General features: G+C 52.0%; 6 protein-coding genes across 6 annotated transcripts; 2 read left to right on the top strand and 4 right to left on the bottom strand.

Annotated features, from left to right (window-relative positions):
* Positions 1-999: 999 nt before the first annotated feature.
* Positions 1000-1670, bottom strand: N7477_002579 (MICOS complex subunit MIC10; the record flags this gene model as incomplete). The annotated part of the gene is made up of 3 exons (XM_056964242.1): positions 1000-1049; positions 1309-1459; positions 1596-1670. 3 exons carry the CDS (start codon positions 1668-1670, stop codon positions 1000-1002), a joined length of 276 nt encoding a protein of 91 aa, XP_056824195.1.
* A 261-nt stretch (positions 1671-1931) lies between these two features.
* N7477_002580 (ribosome biogenesis protein URB2) lies at positions 1932-6449 on the top strand (the record flags this gene model as incomplete). The annotated part of the gene is made up of 2 exons (XM_056964243.1): positions 1932-1949; positions 2016-6449. 2 exons carry the CDS (start codon positions 1932-1934, stop codon positions 6447-6449), a joined length of 4452 nt encoding a protein of 1483 aa, XP_056824196.1.
* Positions 6450-7544: 1095 nt separating this feature from the next.
* Positions 7545-8434, bottom strand: N7477_002581 (putative C2H2 transcription factor; the record flags this gene model as incomplete). The annotated part of the gene is made up of 2 exons (XM_056964244.1): positions 7545-8112; positions 8172-8434. 2 exons carry the CDS (start codon positions 8432-8434, stop codon positions 7545-7547), a joined length of 831 nt encoding a protein of 276 aa, XP_056824197.1.
* Positions 8435-9430: 996 nt separating this feature from the next.
* Positions 9431-10351, bottom strand: N7477_002582 (alpha/beta fold hydrolase; the record flags this gene model as incomplete). Its single annotated transcript, XM_056964245.1, has 1 exon — positions 9431-10351. One exon carries the CDS (start codon positions 10349-10351, stop codon positions 9431-9433), a length of 921 nt encoding a protein of 306 aa, XP_056824198.1.
* A 1324-nt stretch (positions 10352-11675) lies between these two features.
* N7477_002583 (putative regulator of nonsense transcripts) lies at positions 11676-15002 on the bottom strand (the record flags this gene model as incomplete). The annotated part of the gene is made up of 2 exons (XM_056964246.1): positions 11676-14712; positions 14767-15002. 2 exons carry the CDS (start codon positions 15000-15002, stop codon positions 11676-11678), a joined length of 3273 nt encoding a protein of 1090 aa, XP_056824199.1.
* Positions 15003-15471: 469 nt separating this feature from the next.
* Positions 15472-16404, top strand: N7477_002584 (snoRNA-binding rRNA-processing protein IMP4; the record flags this gene model as incomplete). The annotated part of the gene is made up of 2 exons (XM_056964247.1): positions 15472-15477; positions 15532-16404. The coding sequence occupies 2 exons, from the start codon at positions 15472-15474 to the stop codon at positions 16402-16404; spliced, it is 879 nt and encodes a 292-aa protein (XP_056824200.1).
* Between the last annotated feature and the right edge of the window lie 373 nt (positions 16405-16777).

The raw sequence follows: 16777 nt of genomic DNA on the forward strand, positions 1-16777 counted from the left end.
AGATGTAACGGCAAAGGAACGGGGATGAACGTGGGGTTGGCCTAGGGAGGTACAGAGGGATAGAGAGAGTAGAGTAGAGGAGTAACGAGTATATAGAATATATAATATAGAATATAGAAATACTGATTCTGATCTGAGTTACGGGAAGGGAATCTCGGATCATGATATGATTTCCAGGGAAAGCCAAGCCACAGACCCGAATCCTGCTACGTCGTACCCCTGCTAGACCATAAGATAAGAGAACAACCGGAGTGGCCACCCGGGGACGATCGTACTATAATCGGGCTCCATGGGCGATATCATGCCCCGACTTTAAAGAGGCTCGAGCACCCGAAACCAGCGCCAGCGACAACCGCAGGCCGCCTATCACTTTCCTTTTGACTGCGTTGCTCGAGTACGGCGACTATCGCTGATAAGCTCCGTGTCCGGGGCCCACTTCTCTGGCTATGATTGGCCCGATGGAGGTTATATCTAATCATGATGGAGATGCAGATTTGTCGTTGACTCGATACCATCGAGTAATCTCTTCTATCGGTCACGTGGACCTGGGGTAATGCTTCTTCCTGAAGGATGACTAACGACTAGCTACAACCTATTTACTACTGTCAAGAAGCTCTCATATTCCCATGTGGGTCGTGTTGATGGTGTGCTCAAGGGTAATCGACGGACCATCTAGGGACTAAGGACCGGGACACACCGAGGGGCTGTATCTCTTTATACGAAGCTATACGCTCTTCTGTCAGCCTTCCACTACACTGTTCAGTTTTGGCAGAGACCGTGTCCTTATCTTCAGTGATCTATTGTTCAAGGCACAACCAAGGAACATTTTTTTTTTGCATTGGATGATATACGAAGCTAAAGAGCAAGGCAACACTGCCGAAGGCACCAGAAGACTCCAAGCTGCTCACTGGCATAATCTAGGTTCATTGCTTTAGCTCCCGGTCACCAAAACCCCCCCACTCCTGTACAAATATCGTACACAATGAGCCCTGACAATTTCTACCGGCGCAAAGCATCACGGATGGGCGAATCGCCGCGACGGAAGGATGCTATATCATTGGTTAGTTGACCGTTCTATCAGTAAAATAAAGAGACGCCTAGGCTGAGGGCTATCTCGAGGGCGCTGTTCCTAGGTGTCGGCCTAGGTAGGCTTCTTCAGAGGTGTAAAAAAAAAACTTGCACGAGAAGAGCAAGCCGGCTCAAGCTATGGCAAGCTCAAGCCACACCCGGTACCACCTTAGCCAGATAAAGTCTCCTCGAGAAGCCCGCGTGGTAGCGAAATCCAAGACAAGGCAGATGTAAACATACAGTCAGCTTCCTCCCAAGCACGTCCAGCACCGAAGCCGAGACCGACCCAGGCAGGCCAAGCGCGGCGCTTGAACAGAAGAACGGAGAAGACAACACCGAAAGATAGGCCGAGGGAAGACTTGATGATCATCGAAGAAATGGCACGGTCCCACTATGATTGGAAGTTGAATTAGCCGTCTGCTTCCGATTATTTAGAGCGGTGTCCCATGGCTTTGTCTGTGAATAGAGTCGATACCAGACAGGACCTAGCTTGGAACTAGACGGAGCTATTTCTCAGGTGTTCGTACCTTCTCGTTGAGCAGAGCCTCACTGACGGGCTTGGTGACCCGCGCGACGGGCCGGGACTCGCTGGAATCGGCCATAGCGAAGGGTCTAAGGACACAATGGTTTAGCAGAAGAACAATCAAGAATATGACTATTGACAGGTAGCTCACATATGAAAGATGGGATTCTGAAGGAGGGAGAATAGGTCAATAGTGAGGAATGCAAGGAGTTTCGGGAGTTGCAGGTCAAGGTCGGGCAAAGGCGGTCGGGCGTTTCGCCGCGGTTTTTTTCTCTCTTTGATCTCTTTTTTTTTACCTTTGTACATCGAAACCCCTCACGACGAATCGCCTGGTTTCAGAATGCCTTTCATTGCGGAGGTAAGTCTGAATGTTACTTAGACATTCCTATAATTCTCCACTGTATCTAACAAAATCCTTCAACAGCGCTCGGGCGCGTCGCAAGAGGCGCTTCTCCGCCTCGAGAAGGGCGGTGATTCACCAAGTACTCAACTACATGAAGCAGCGAAGATTCTCGGCGTCGATTTGGCGCTTTGTGAAAGTCACCCGGAGACTCGCCGCACTGGCAAAATGCAACTGAGCGCGACTCCGAAGGCCGAATGGACGCTCCGATGGCTACTGAAGCGACTGAAGAATGGCAAGAATTATCGCGTGGACCCGGCATCCTTTCTTTTGCTCCGACAGCTCATCGACGTGATTCCTCCAAAAAACCTGGCGACAACTTTGAAAGAGCAAAAGTTCCTCTCAATTCTGTGTGACGCCGTTGCGGACCTAGAAGCCGACATCTTTGTGACAGTGGGAAGAGGGCAATCGATCGCCAGTTTCGACTCTGACTCGAGCCATACACTGGTCAGCTCCCCCGCTCAGGAGGACCAGAAAAGCTCCAAGGGAACAAAGAGGAAGAGAGTGGCTCCCGAGAATGACGAGGATGCTATGGATGTGGACGAACAGCCACAGAACCCGGCCTCGTGCTTCCTCGCATTCATCCGGGTTCTCGATTGTCTATATGGGGTCGTGACACTGGCTCAGCAAACCCTCGGAACGGATGAAAACGCCAATTCGCACCTGAAGCTGGCATTGCGAGGCGAGCCGGCTATCGTGGCTAAGTTATTGGGCAGGTCTTTCCAAGTGGCTGCAGTGGCTATCACGCAGTTCTCTCAGGCTGGCAAAACAACCGATCTTCAACATTTGATCTTTGTGCTCCCGGCAGTTCTAGAGCTGTGGGAGTCAAGATCTTTCCGTGACGATGATACACTCAACAAGACAAGCAACGAAGCTTTTGCGAAGTCTTGTTTCGCCCACGGACTGCGGCTTCAGCTTTGTCTCCGGGATACCAAGCTAGATACTGATGAGAGAGCTCACCTTCTTCATTCGATTGAGCGGATCCTCGCACTCCATGTGCTACTTCCGGCCCGTGAGGCCTTCTTCGAGCGTGGTGGCTCCGGTATTGACTACTCCAAGGAAGAGCCAGACTGGAGTCCTGTTCAACCAGTGACGGATACTTTCAGGCCCATCATCCGCGAATCTTCGGCTATCCAAATGTCCCAAGGCGAACCTAGGGACGTATCTTTCCACTCCTCATGGCAATCGATCGAACTTCTCCCCGAGTTGTTCGATAATGCAATTCGGGCGGTGCCAAGAGACATCTTCCGCCGACAGACCCATGAGGCTCCTTGGCTCGAGACCTTGTTTGTGGCCGTCGCAGAATTGGCCTATACCACTGCAAAGGAAGAGGACCCTGACACCCATTCTACTCGCTTTGTTTCGGTTCTGGAAGAGCTTCTCCGAGTAGCTCTTGCCCGCAACGTGGGCCTTTCTTTGCACACTGTTCTGACCCATGCCCGTTTTACTGGTCTCTACGAGGAAGGACTAGACCAAGTTCACTGGAAAGTGACGGCTTTAGCCATCAGTCTTGGTGTCGATATCTTCTTGCCAAACTCTGGCCTGTCTGATTCCCGCAAGCTTTTGGATGCCTTGCTTGACAAGATCATGCTCCAGTGGTACCACGGCTCCCCTACGAAATCACAAGATTACAGTACGATCAAAAACGAAGTCGCCATTCCCCTCATGCGAGGCTTTGCGGCAGCGAGAGACCTAACAACTTTCATGGACGTGTGGCGTAGCCAGCTGATCAAGCTGGAGGACGCTCGTATGCAAAATGACAGTCTGTCGAAGTTTTCGGTATGGGAAGACGATGACCTATGTGATGCTTACAGCGAGTTGATGCGAACTTCGCTCACTGGCACCAGTCTCTCGGAACAGGCGCGCTCTGCTGTCATGAAGCTTCGGGCCGACAGTGGTAAGGTCTCCGAGTCCTCTGAGTCGTATGCCGACTTTGTTCTCATGGAGGCTGGCTTTCGAGGGAGGAAATTGGCTGCGGACGATCTTGAGGAGACTATGATTACTCTAATTGAGACACTGTCAGCTACACTGTCCTCAAAGCAGACCATCCACTGGCGTTGGCGCTTATGGCGATTCGTTCGAGTCTTTCTCGAGAACAACACAATGACAGCGGACGGCAAACTTCCTCAGGCAATCAACCTTCTACTAGGCTCTGTCGCAGGAATGATTCGTCGCAATCATAAGAACTTAGACGGCATCCCTCTCGCCGCGCTCGAGGCTTGGGAGGCCTATCGGTATGCCTTGGTTGCTATCAAGGGCAAGCCCTCAGATGAACAGCTGGAGGCATTCACCGATATCTCCAAGCGCGTCACTGACTTCATTGTATCTGTGTCGACGGAAAGTGCTAAAGAGTCCATGAATACACCCTGGGATGGCCGAATTGACACACTGAAATCTTCAACGACCCTTTGCTTGGCTTACTTCATGGCCCTTGTGAGGGTGCCCGAAGCCTGGGAGCGTGTCCCTTCGGAGAAACGCTCTCGTCAGCTCGAGCACATTCTTTCCATGGCCGCAGTTCAATACCGGGCATCATCGCCGCCGCTCGAGGCCATCGCTGATGATGCGCGGTTCCTTCAGGCATGGACGAGCGTTGTGTGTCACGAGTACCTGCTCGGCGTACCCTTCATTGTGTCAGACTTGGTACAGATTCTCAACCAAACCATTGAGAACGACCATCACAACCGTCATCTCTGCGTGGAGAGCATGCAGAGGATCCCGGCCGCTTTGATCACTCGCGGTCTCCGAACAGCCATTTTGAACAAATTCAACAGTATTTTGCTTCATCAGGATAGTTCTCCCGAACTGACTGTGGGTCTCCTGACTATGATGGCGAAGCTAGCGGCCATGCCCAAGTGCGATGCGATCGTGACGGCCGAGTGGGAGCCGATCTCCACTGCTGCCCGAGCTATCAATCTTCAGGGTACAGAGGTTGATCTTCAGATCATGAAAGCCTTCCGAAGCTTCCATCATGCGGTCATTGCCAAATTATTAGTGTTGAAGGAGGACAACCGGATCGAAATGACCAAGAAGCTGTTCGCAAAAACATCCAAGCAGACTTCCAAGTTGCGACAAATAGATCGGAATTCCATGGCTGACTTCCTCCTTCGTCTGAACCTGTCAGAATTGTGGAGTCACCGTAAACAACTGCGCGAGGCATTCCAGGAGGATGAGCTGGCCGCCTGTCGCCAACGTGTATTCGGGCTGATTTTGGCAGACATGAAGTCTGTGAAGGAGCAGTGTAAGAAGCATAAGTTGGAGGAAACCATTACCCTCATCAAGACCATCGATGCTCTGGAGGACTTTGAGGACCTGGTGACGAACAATATCGAGGTGGAGAAGTTTTTGTCCAAGATTGAGCAGTACATGGAGATGTCTATCGACTCAGCCCCATCTCGGTTGATTCGTCGCCGTCTTCTTGCTAGCAAAGGACCCGAGAAGAACATCACAAAGCCAGTACTGAAGTGCGCCGAGACTCTGACATTGCAGTCGCTTTACGCTGAAGACCAGCAGCTATTTATGCGGGCCACAACCGAACGTTTCCGTTCTATGACCCCGGAGAGGATCAGCCTAGCAATCCGCGAAGTTCAGGAGCTTGGTCTCACTGGTGAAAATGCCGGTTACAAATTGCTGGTGATCTACCTAGCTCTGATCTCGCTTCCTCCAGTCGATGACAAGGAGAGCTCAGCAGCCCAAGAGCTGTCTCAGCTCGGCCTTGATCTTACAGCTGCTCTCCCTAAGTGCACCTCCATCACTCAGTTTTGCTTGATGACCGAGTGCCTGTCTCTTCTGCTACGCACTCACACCCGCAGTCTCGGGCAGTGCAACGTGGATGGAATGCTCATGTCCATCGGATCGTGTGCTTCTAAAGTCGGCCCCCATATCTCCCCTGAATATGCCCCCGCCATCTACACGCGTCTCTGCCGCCTGATGGGACTTGTACTGGGACTGCAACGGCTCAAGATTGGCGGTCGCTTCCACCTCGTGGTCAACGCCATGCAGCGCCTTCTATCCTGTCTGTTCGTAACCTCACGCAAGCGGTCTCGGACTAAGACACAAACCAACCTCTCGCATCCCTTCTGGCTTGCCCCGCTCAGTGCCTCGGACACCACCCACTATACTCGACTCCTCACTTCCCTTTGCGACCCCACTGTCTCCGCCGTGCTCCGTCCCCAGGCCGGTGCGTCCCGCGAAGCGCTCACCGACGAAACCAAGAAGGCAAAGCGCATCGCGGGTCAATACCTGCAGTATGTCGTCACGGCATACACCAGAGTATCTCTCAATGTAGCGCTCCAACCGGACGTCAAGGCCGCACTGATGCCTGGTCTCTACGCTGCACTCGACGTGATGTCCAAGGAATCAATGCGCGCTCTCAACGCCGCACTGGATATGTCAGGCCGCGCTGTCTTCAAATCGCTGTACGATGACTACGTGAAGTTCGGAAAGTGGAACAAGGCGTGATCCAGATATCTCTTGCATGTTACCCGGTGTCGATGTACAAATATTCTTTTCATTCCTTAGGACTTATGATATCCCTGAATTGCATGATGACTCTATCATCTCTGGAAATCTTTGGTATTTCTAAGCCGTACTGAGACCTCTCTAATCAACGTCCATCCCGTAAAAGCCGAGATCCATGATCAACGCGTTAACTCCGAGCCCGACCCCATCACGGCCGTTAGCATGGGTCATCTTGTGTCTTATGTGAGTCACTCGTATTCGTAGCCTCGCGGCACGACTCATGGACTCGCATGCCAAATTGGTTCGGCGAGCCGCTAGCGGCTCGAACTACAGTGATAAGACGGGGATGGAGGCCTCAGGCGTGAGTGTGGCTGATATTGCAGCCTGAGGAAGGCATTCGCGGATGCCAAGATGAAGTATACAGCAGCTTAGATCATCTACAATCCAAGATGCTATTTCACGCCACTGCGAAAAGACAACAGTCCTGACCCGAGTTCGGGCTACTACAGAGACCCTCTCACCCTCTGCTATCGCGAAACCATCCCGAGAACAGAACCTTTCCAGGAATGGCGTTCTTTCAACCAGCGGCCAGCAGAAAAGGTCGACAGGTCACAGAGGCAAGTAAGAGATGTGTTGTACAATTTGGCCTGTTACCCTTTTGGTAAAAATGGAAATTTTAGCTGTTTAATAATTTACGTAAAACCCACGAATATATAACGATACGAGAAATCATTAAAACATCCTACAGGAAGGTTTTTCAAAAGACCAAGATAAATAGACAGGGCACGATATTGGAAATGGCGACAGAATCGCAACAGACGCCGGGGTATATGAGGCTTGAAACCCTCGAAACATTGAAAAAGAGAACACCGCCCGGTTCATCGCACTGTCAAGCAAAACGCCATAATACCCGATTTAGCTTGCCCATGTAGCAAACCGCGGGTGAAACCACCCAACACAGCCGAGTGCAGATGCAGAACTAGGAGAATGGTGAAAAGCACATATTTAATATTCGGGACCCGTTTGTGAACGCCAACAGATGCAAGTGAATCAAGTTGTAGAGAAGAGAATCAGTATTGATTCAGTATTAATGAATCAGACTTGGGGAGCGGCAGGTTCAGGGACGGGGGGCAACGACATGGACTGGGACTCGACGGGCCCGGGCTGGGGAATAGCCTGCTGCAGGCCGGCGACGATGCGCTCTAGTTCTTCCAGGCGGCGATCCTTCTCCTGGACCTCGCGGCGCAGTCGCTTAACCTCATTGTGAAGCTCAGGACCAGCCTCATCGGACTCAGGAAGGTCGCCGTTGGGCGAGTCATGCCTGCGCTTGATGCCGGTGGCGGGCAGTGAGTTGGCCCGGAGGCCTTCCAACTCATTGGCACGTTCCCAGGGCATGTCGACCATGACCTGGGGGGTGCCGTCGTCGGCATGCATGTGGCGACGTCGAAGATGTTCTCGAAGATTCTCCTGGCGGGTAAACCCGTTGCCGGTGCTTCGGTTGCAATCGGTATAGGGGCACATCAGAGGCTTCTTAGCGTCGGTGTTCTTCTTGTGGACCTCGCGCTGGTGGCGTAAGAGGCCACCTGAGTAGGTGAAGCCTTGGATCTTGTCGCAGCCGGGTTCGAAACATTTGTAGGGACGATCGTGTTTGTCCATGTGTTTGCTAGAGAATCAAGTTAGCATCGAGAATAGAGCGCGATAGCGACAGTGAGGTCAACTTACTTCCATTCACACGGACGGCGGAAGGTCGGGGGCGCATTCTGGCAATCCGGGTGGTCGCAGTAGATCTGGCCCTTGGGGTTCTTGGGGGGATCGCGGGCGCGTCGGACAGAGAGGCGCGGGCGCGTGCCCTCCATGTAGCTCATGGGCTCATTCATTCTGGCAATTGAGGACAGAGTCTCTGTAGCAGAGGCAAGGGCAGAGGCAGCAGTAGCCCCGTGCGGAGCTTCACTTCGGGGACTAGGATAGTCAGATCCGTCTCCCATATCGCGTCGACCCCACACTAGCTGAGGGGATTTGTGATGGAATGAAGATACCAGCCGGACGCGTCAAAGATCAGTCAAGTCCACACTGATGAAAAGAGACAGGGTGGAAAGAACAATAGAGAGAAGATGAATCCGGATTTCAGAAAGTGGGGGAAGAAATGGCGATGCGACAGGTTGAAGTAGATGTTGTAGATGGAAAGAAGGAGGATGCCTTGGAACCTGAAAAATTCGGCACCTGCGGCTTTCTTTTATACGCGAGCGGTGACACCGGGGTTTCCGCCACTGTGGCGCAGGCTCTCCTAACACTCGTGCAGACGCGCTTCTCCGGGCTTCTCTGCTCTTGTCGCGGCGTTGCCGAGCTGACCTGCAGATACCTGAGAAATCTCTGCTATACTATGCAGGGACAAGCCATGATCTTATACTCTTGATCCACTGTCAAGCCTGACAACACCGCGTTTTGGCCACCCGTTCCGACGCTACCATGACTCATACGTCGGGAGTTACCAATGAGAACATATGAACACGCCGGTCTGCCTGTTTTCCGCAACTACGCATTAGGTACCCAGTCTTTTCCAAGTCAGGCAGCAACTCTTCCCTCTTCCGGTTTGAATCGCCACTGACAAATTGATGTGGCGGTGAAGTCACGGGATCCAGAGCTTCCAGTCACGTGGATTATGTCAGCAGCGTAGGGCTCGAGTGAGGCAGTACTTAGGCTGCACAGGATTGACGCTCGTTGTGTGGGCATTCTGCTGGCTGTATGCAACCTATGGACCGAGAGACTGCAGATTGCTTGCGAGTCCTCAGGCTATGCTGTCTATTCATAGCCCAAGATTCGTTTGCATGTTCCAGAAACTCATCACCGTGGCAGTGAGTATAGTTTAATCGTTGGACACAAATAGGCTGCCGAATTCGAGAGATCTGCACTCTCAAACTAATTCAGGACTTGTCAAATTGAAAGGAATAAAAAACCGGTGCAATGACAACAAAAAAAAAATGTTAGAGCTTCGTATCTTCCACATCTGGGCTCTGCAGCTGGTCCAGCACCCACTCGATTCCCTCCATAACCACGTCAGGGCGAATCAAATGCACATTGTGTCCACAGTCGGGCAAATGCACCAACTTGGCATTCGAGGACAGCTTCAGCTGCTCCTCTTTCAGCTCCTGATCAAGGGTATCCCACTGATCCAAAAGCTCACGAAACGCCTGTCTTTGCCGAGCTGTTCCATTCCCAGCCTTCACGCCCTGTTCATAGATCCGCGCATAATCCCTAGCACTATTACAGCGAATCACACTTAATGGTCTATCTCCCATCGCTTGACACTGAAACTGGTTTTTTTGGGCCAGTGTGCGACAGACCTCCACATAAGAGTCTGCCTCCGCCTGTGCAGCCGCCGCGCCACGAGCAATGTCAATCGCTCGCGCTCGCCACTCGTCTCGGGATAACCGTGAATCCTCTCGTAGACCAGTAACCCGGGCCCAGTTCAAATCTCCGAGTACCGCCATGATATTCTCATCGGGGATGATGAAGTAATCACATTGCCTTTCCGTCGCCCCTTCAGCCAGAACCATGCCGGCAACCTCGTCAGCATAAAAGTGGAGGAACTCGCGGGCAAGGATAGCCCCAAAAGAATGCGCAACTAGTAGAAGCGGTGGTTTCAACCCCATGGCATCGAGCAGGCTGTGTAATTCCCGCGCATGGCTCACGGCCGTACTCCGTCCTGGACTGGGCTCACTATGCCCGAGTCCCGAGCGATCGTATAGTAAAACCTGAGATCTCTGCGAGACGAGGGGAACCAGGGCTGTGTAAGATGATGCGACATCGCCTGCACCGGCAATCACGATGATGAGTGGATCCCGTGGTTGACGAGGAGGTCCACTAATTGAGGTGTACAAGCGGTGCGTGCCTATGGAGATCATGGCTGATGCTGCGTGCGCGGACCAGCTTGGTGGCTGGATCTCCATATCTTCGGGGCCTCTTCAGAGGGCGAGTGAGGCGGGAAGTGAGACGGCGTTATTTTCGGGTGCGCTATAGATCTAGATCTAGATCGAGCGGGACGCGGGGCGCAGGGGCAGAACTTCCAGTTAGCCTAGGTAGAAACACAGGTTAACTTCTGAGTCTCGGAAAAAGGACTGTGGAAACTGGAGAAGATCAACATGGACGTCTGGAAGTGCGTCGAGATTTGGACGGTGGCTTATCCCAGGAACGGCTAAATAGAAGTCGAGAAGGTACTGGCTGAACCGATCGTTAGTGGAGCGTAAAGACTAGGATACATGGAAGTCTCTAGCCCCCCGTCCACTACTCAAGCGGCTCTTTGGACTGCAGAATGTATGTAGTTACGTATGAATAGCTCGATGGTATCTCTTTGAATGGCCTCTGCCTTGTTTTGACATCGGAGCTTGCGGTACTTTCCCAGGCTCGGGAACACGATGTAGACTCGGAACATAGCCTTCAAGCTAACGACCATAGGCTTGGGTAAACTGGAATATACTGAAATCAATGCAGATTATGCAACAGCTTGACCTAGAAGTTTTTCAATAGGAGCATTCACATGCTGAAGTGGGGGAACATTTGCCCTGACCTAAAATCAGGGGCAATTCTTTGCTTTCTCTTCCTTGTCCCAAGTTATCATAATTCATAGACTCTTCTATATTCTCGTCGGAACGGTCTATGTCAAATGCTACAAGTTTACTTGCCCAGCGATCTTAAAAAGGCATAATAGTCTCGATTCAAAGGCAATATGGTAGCTAGACGTCTGAGAGAAAGACCGCTTGGAGGAATCGAGCCCGGAGGACAAAGGGAAAACTTAAAGGCTGCCCGGTAATTGGATTCCGGACTCATCGGGGCCGAAGATGGATGGCTAGCAATTACCCTTTCAGGCTTGTATCCTGGAAGGATTACCTGAAGGCTAATACCAGTCAAGCAAAGCCGAAAGCCCGCTGACCACGCATGATAAAGGATACCACGGCGATGATGATGTTTTAAGACCACGAGGAACGCTTCTTCAGAGTGAGGGGCGTATGACCTCAACTGGCAGTCCGGAAGCACTCAAGCGCCTTGAAAGTAGCGGATCGACCCTAACCTCACAGATCTGATATCCCGATCGATGCGAAAAGACGGACGGGTAAGACGCTGGTGGAAGGAAGTCTGACATATCGTGCGAGACTGCTTCACCGCTGTGATGAAAAGGGGGCGAATCTGGGAGAGAATGCCCTAGCATACAACGTATGAGGTGCGTGCCACTCAATCGTAATTTCCGCCGACCTGACTAGCGAACGCAGTGGAAACACTGCGCGCGTCATCATCATCATGAATGTTGTGGCCCGGAGGGCCGCGAGGAGTGACGCGAATACTGGCAGAGCTACCGCCGAAAATGCTACCATTGTCGGGAGCGCCAGGCCGATACGGCTCACGCCCACCAGATTCTACGTAGCGCTTGAGACGGTCAGACTGACTAAGGCTAGGCTGCTTGTTCATGTCATGGATGCTCAGGCGGTTGAGGGTATCAGTGAGGCTGACGCCACCCTGATCGACGCTGCGTCCATCGGCGATGCTTCCATTGATATCAGACTCGGTAGCCGCAACGGATTCCCCAGCGACACTGGGGGCGCCCTTGGCACGACCTCCATTGGGACGGCGACCGCCGGAGATCGAGGGCCACTGGTCAGCAAAGTTCTGGAACATCGGCGGGTATACGGACGGAAGGCCGACGCCACCCAAAGCAGAAGAGTGGACCGAGGACACATCGTCGGGGATATAGCCAACCACGGAGCCCGAGTCATGATACTCGTTGCGGTGACCATTGCGGCCATTCGTCGTGCCACTAGCAGCGTTAGAAGCTTGATTGAACGACATCTGGAAGCGCTGGGGACCCCGATAGGCCTGCTTGGGTCTGCTGAATTGAATCAGAGACTCCTGCAAGTTGGACAAAGGTCCCTCAACGAGACAGTGCGCTTCTTTGAAGTGCTGCAAGAGGCAGTTCCACAAGGGGTGCTTGGACAAAACCTTCGGGTTACCAAGAACGACTAGACCATAACGAGCTCGAGTAAGAGCCACGTTGAGACGACGGGGATCGCTTAAGAAACCAATGCCCTGGTGATCGTTGGAACGAACACAGGACAGGATAATGTAGTCCTTCTCTCTACCCTGGAAAGCGTCCACTGATGCCACTTCAATTTCCTTGTAGTGCTCCTTCTTGAAGGTGCCATTTGCCTGCATGGAACTGACGATGTAGCTTCGCTGACCCTCGTACGGTGTGATGATACCAATGTCCCTGGGCTGAACACCAGCCTTGAAGAAGCGAGTAACAATCTTCTCGACATTAGTGGCCTCGGTGCGGTTGAGGTACGAGGTACCAGAGGCGGAGATTTCTTCATTGCCAAGGTTCGACCAGAACATCATAGGCATGTCAATTACAGGCCATGGGAAATCCACATCACGGCGAAGTCGGTCCTGGATCGTGATACCATTCTGAAGTGAGCCCTCATAGAACATGTTCGACGGGAACTCAGAGAGACACGGGTGCATTCGATACTGGACATTCAAACGAATTGGTGCGCATCCCAGGATAACGAGACGCTCAAAAAGAGACTGATTCAACCCAGCCTTGGCTGCCTTCTTGTTCATGATGACAGGACCAAGCTGCTGGTGGTCACCAACCAGCACGACCTGCTTGCAGCCGAGAACAAGGGGGATCATGCACTCTGGCTCAGCGGACTGAGTAGATTCATCAATCAGGACCGTACGGAACTTAAATTTGGCAAGGCGAGGATCGCCAGCACCAACACAGGTGCAGCAGATAACATCTGCGTTATTCAAAATCTCGCGCTCAGCAGACCGAGTCAGCTGCTTCAATCGCTTTTCATCTTGACTAGACAATTCGCCTAGTTCGCCCTTCAGCAGGTTGAGCTTTGCCAGTTCGATATTGCTATCGTTCATGCGGACTTGCTCATGCAGAGAAAGGAAACCAACAGGGGATTCAACATCCTCGCGAGACTTGGCAGTCACTCGCACCGTCTTGAGGCCGGTGCGGTGGATGCGCTCACAAAGCTGATCAACCGCAACGTTCGATGGAGCACACACCAGCACCTGACCACCGTTGAGCTTGGCAAGATGGTAGATGATAGTGGCCGAAGTCACAGTCTTACCTGTACCTGGAGGACCCTGAATCAAGCTCAATGGGCGCTGCAGAACGCTCTTTACAGCATTGATTTGACTACTGTTCAGATCCGGGAGACCGGGAACACTGTATTTCTTGGGAATTTGAGTCTTCATAGGGGCTGCGGCAACTTCGTGGCCTAAAAGACGATGGAAGATGTAGCCTGAAACACTCATTTCATCCACAGCAAAAGTCTTCATGGCAAATTGCATGCGATCAAAGGAGGTAGACTTCCAAACATAGTCCGCGGTGAAGTTGTGGGTGCATTCGGTTGGCACCGACTTGTGGTCGCCCTTGGAGCGCAATTCAATGGTGACTTCGTCAGACTGGTTGTTAGGAATTTTGATGACATAGCCAACTCCTTCCCATTTAGAGCGCAGTTCACCATTGTACTTCAAGCGCATCTCATCACCGACAGCCAATTTCACATCTCCGAGTTCGAGCTTCGGCAGAACGAAGCTTGCTAGGTGCTTGTTGTTGAGACCGAGATCCCAGCGCACGATCAGGCCATCCTGCGACTGAGATTCCTTCAGTTTGCGGTCGTAGTCAGCCTCAATTTTGACAAGAGGGCCAAAAATGTTCTGGTATTGGAAAGCATCGTCGTAGCGCAAGAGGACTGGCGCAGGCTCGTCATCCACGGCTGTAGCCTTCTCCAGATCTTCCAAAGTTGCCTGAGAGTTCTCCTTCCACATTTCCTCCAGCTTAGCAATCAGCTGAGGACTAAGGTGGCGAGCGCGGAGCTGTTCTTGATCTGTGGGTGCACCAACGAGCCACGGCAGGAAGGAGCGGTCCTCGATCAGCGGCTGCCAGCGAGAGGTATCCCAATTCATATCTTTCGAAGACGGCATAGCGGCGCATGGCTGTCGGCAGAGAAGAACAACGACTGTATCAGACTTTGCAGGAATGAAACCAAGTAGGAAGACGTTCTTTGTACCGCAGTTGTAGCATTCGAGGATGGTATCACCGAGGGATGAGGCTGGGTGCAGCTGGACTTCCTTGTGTCGAGCACGGACAAGGTGATTGACGATGTGTGAAGAGGATGTGTTACCACGAGCGCTGCAGAACCATTTGTTGCATGAAAGACATTTCACAACGCTGCTGGGGTTATGGATGCCACAGTACCTAGAAAATGTCTCAATTAATAGAGTGAACAGAAAGGCAGAGACGATTACTTACGCGCACGCATGGGCAGGAAGCTCCTTGTCTTCATCCGAGTGTCCGTGACCCTTCTGGTTTCGGTTTGCCGGGCCACCGACGTTGCTCTCCAAATCGTCGTCCTCCATGTATTCGGATCCGTCGTCTTCATCATCATGTCGTCGGGGCCGAGCTCGGCCTAGAGCCATCGAGGTATGTTCATCCAGCTCTGCCATCACCGACGGATCATCTGCCAGGCCCGGAGGATAGTTGTCCATGATAGAAAGCAGGGTTGTAAATTGGCCGACGGGGCAAAGGTGAGGATTGATATCAAGAACGCAGTCTTTGAGAGCCAAACATACGGTGAATGAGCATTCAAGAAGTCCAGATCGTATGCAAGAGCGTAAAAGTCGATGCAATCCTCCTGTGCGGTTCTTCGATCACCCGAAGTGTGTGCCTGAGGGGGGGCAAAGACACGATGATCTGCAAGGACGAGTGGTGTTAGAAAATCCAAAGACTAATGGCATCAAAGCACTCACGAATCCAGCTCTTTGTCACAGAACACCGACAAAAGAGAGTGGAAGAGTTGGGAAGGACAGAAATGTGTCTCCGCATTTGCGATTCTCTATCGGTGGGATCCCACTACGGTGATGTGTGCGGACCAACTACGCAGCCCCGGAGATTAGAAAAAAAAAAGTTGCCCGCCATCAACCTTGAAGATCATCTCAAGTCTATGATTCCACAAAGATGCTGGTAGGTATCGCTCGCTTATGCCTGACTTATCCAACATATGCTAATGCACAGTAGCGCCGTCAAAATCGTGAACGTCGCGACTACCTTTACCGCAGAGCTCTGCTCCTCCGCGATGCCTCTATCGCAGAAAAGAGAGCCCAGCTGAAAGCCGCACTGGCCTCTGGCAAGCCTCTCGACCCTTCGATCGCAAATGATAAGGCTCTTCGGGAAGACTTCAAGTACGATGAATCGAAGGAACAAGATGCTGATATGGATGTCGACGACGAATACGCTTTGACTTCCGGCGTCATTGATCCTCGCCCGCTGGTCACCACCTCCCGCTCACCTTCTGCTCGTCTCGGTGCTTTCGCCAAGGAAATTCGTCTTCTCCTACCCACCGCTATCCGACTTAACCGTGGTAATCTCGTTCTACCCGATCTGGTGTCCAGCGCTACTTCTGCTGCTCTGACCGACATGATTCTGTTGCACGAGCACCGTGGTACACCAACCGCGCTTACCATTTCCCATCTTCCTCATGGCCCGACTGCGAGTTTCTCTCTTCACAATGTCGTTCTGCGCGCGGACATCCCCAATGCTGCCCGCGGTACTGTTTCCGAAAGCTATCCTCACTTGATCTTCGAGGGCTTCAAGACCAAGCTGGGTGCCCGTGTAGTGCAGATTTTGAAGCATTTGTTCCCGCCTCGTGAGCCTGGAAAGGTCGGCAACCGTGTCGTGACTTTTGTCAACAAGGAAGACAGCATTGAGATGCGGCATCACGTCTTCGTGAAGACTGGTTACCGGGACGTTGAACTTGCTGAAGTCGGCCCCCGTATGACTATGCGCCTCTTCGAAATTCGGGGAGGCACTCTCGAGAAGGGCTCCAGTGGAGACGTTGAATGGGCCCTTACGCAGTATACAAGAACAAGCAAGAAGAAGGACTACCTTTGATTGCTTTCCGGAATTTTTGCATTACGGTGTCGGATACAGGTGTGGTAATCTATTGGGCACTCCATTGGCGTATTGGTGTTTTTAGATCGACTAAAAGGCTTTTTTAGCCATCTCATGTTGTTTTACATTTTGAATATTCACATGCCCTATACGTTGTCAACAGTGATGGTGGCCAGAAAGGATTCAATATACTACGAAACCTTGTCCAACGGCATGACTCGATCTTCTTCTGCCTTTGTAATCAATGCCGTAGCCAAACTCAATTATGGATTCATCAATCTCATAATCATTTCTCTTTATTGTATTCGAGATCAACACCAAATCTCATGCAGGGTGTCCGAAGGTAGCGAACTTTCTACTTCTAGGGCCAGGA

This window comes from Penicillium maclennaniae (genome assembly GCF_028827695.1).
Source record: "Penicillium maclennaniae strain IBT 15551 chromosome Unknown utg000003l:1.0-5670915.0:1.0-5674809.0, whole genome shotgun sequence".
Taxonomy (NCBI): domain Eukaryota; kingdom Fungi; phylum Ascomycota; class Eurotiomycetes; order Eurotiales; family Aspergillaceae; genus Penicillium; species Penicillium maclennaniae.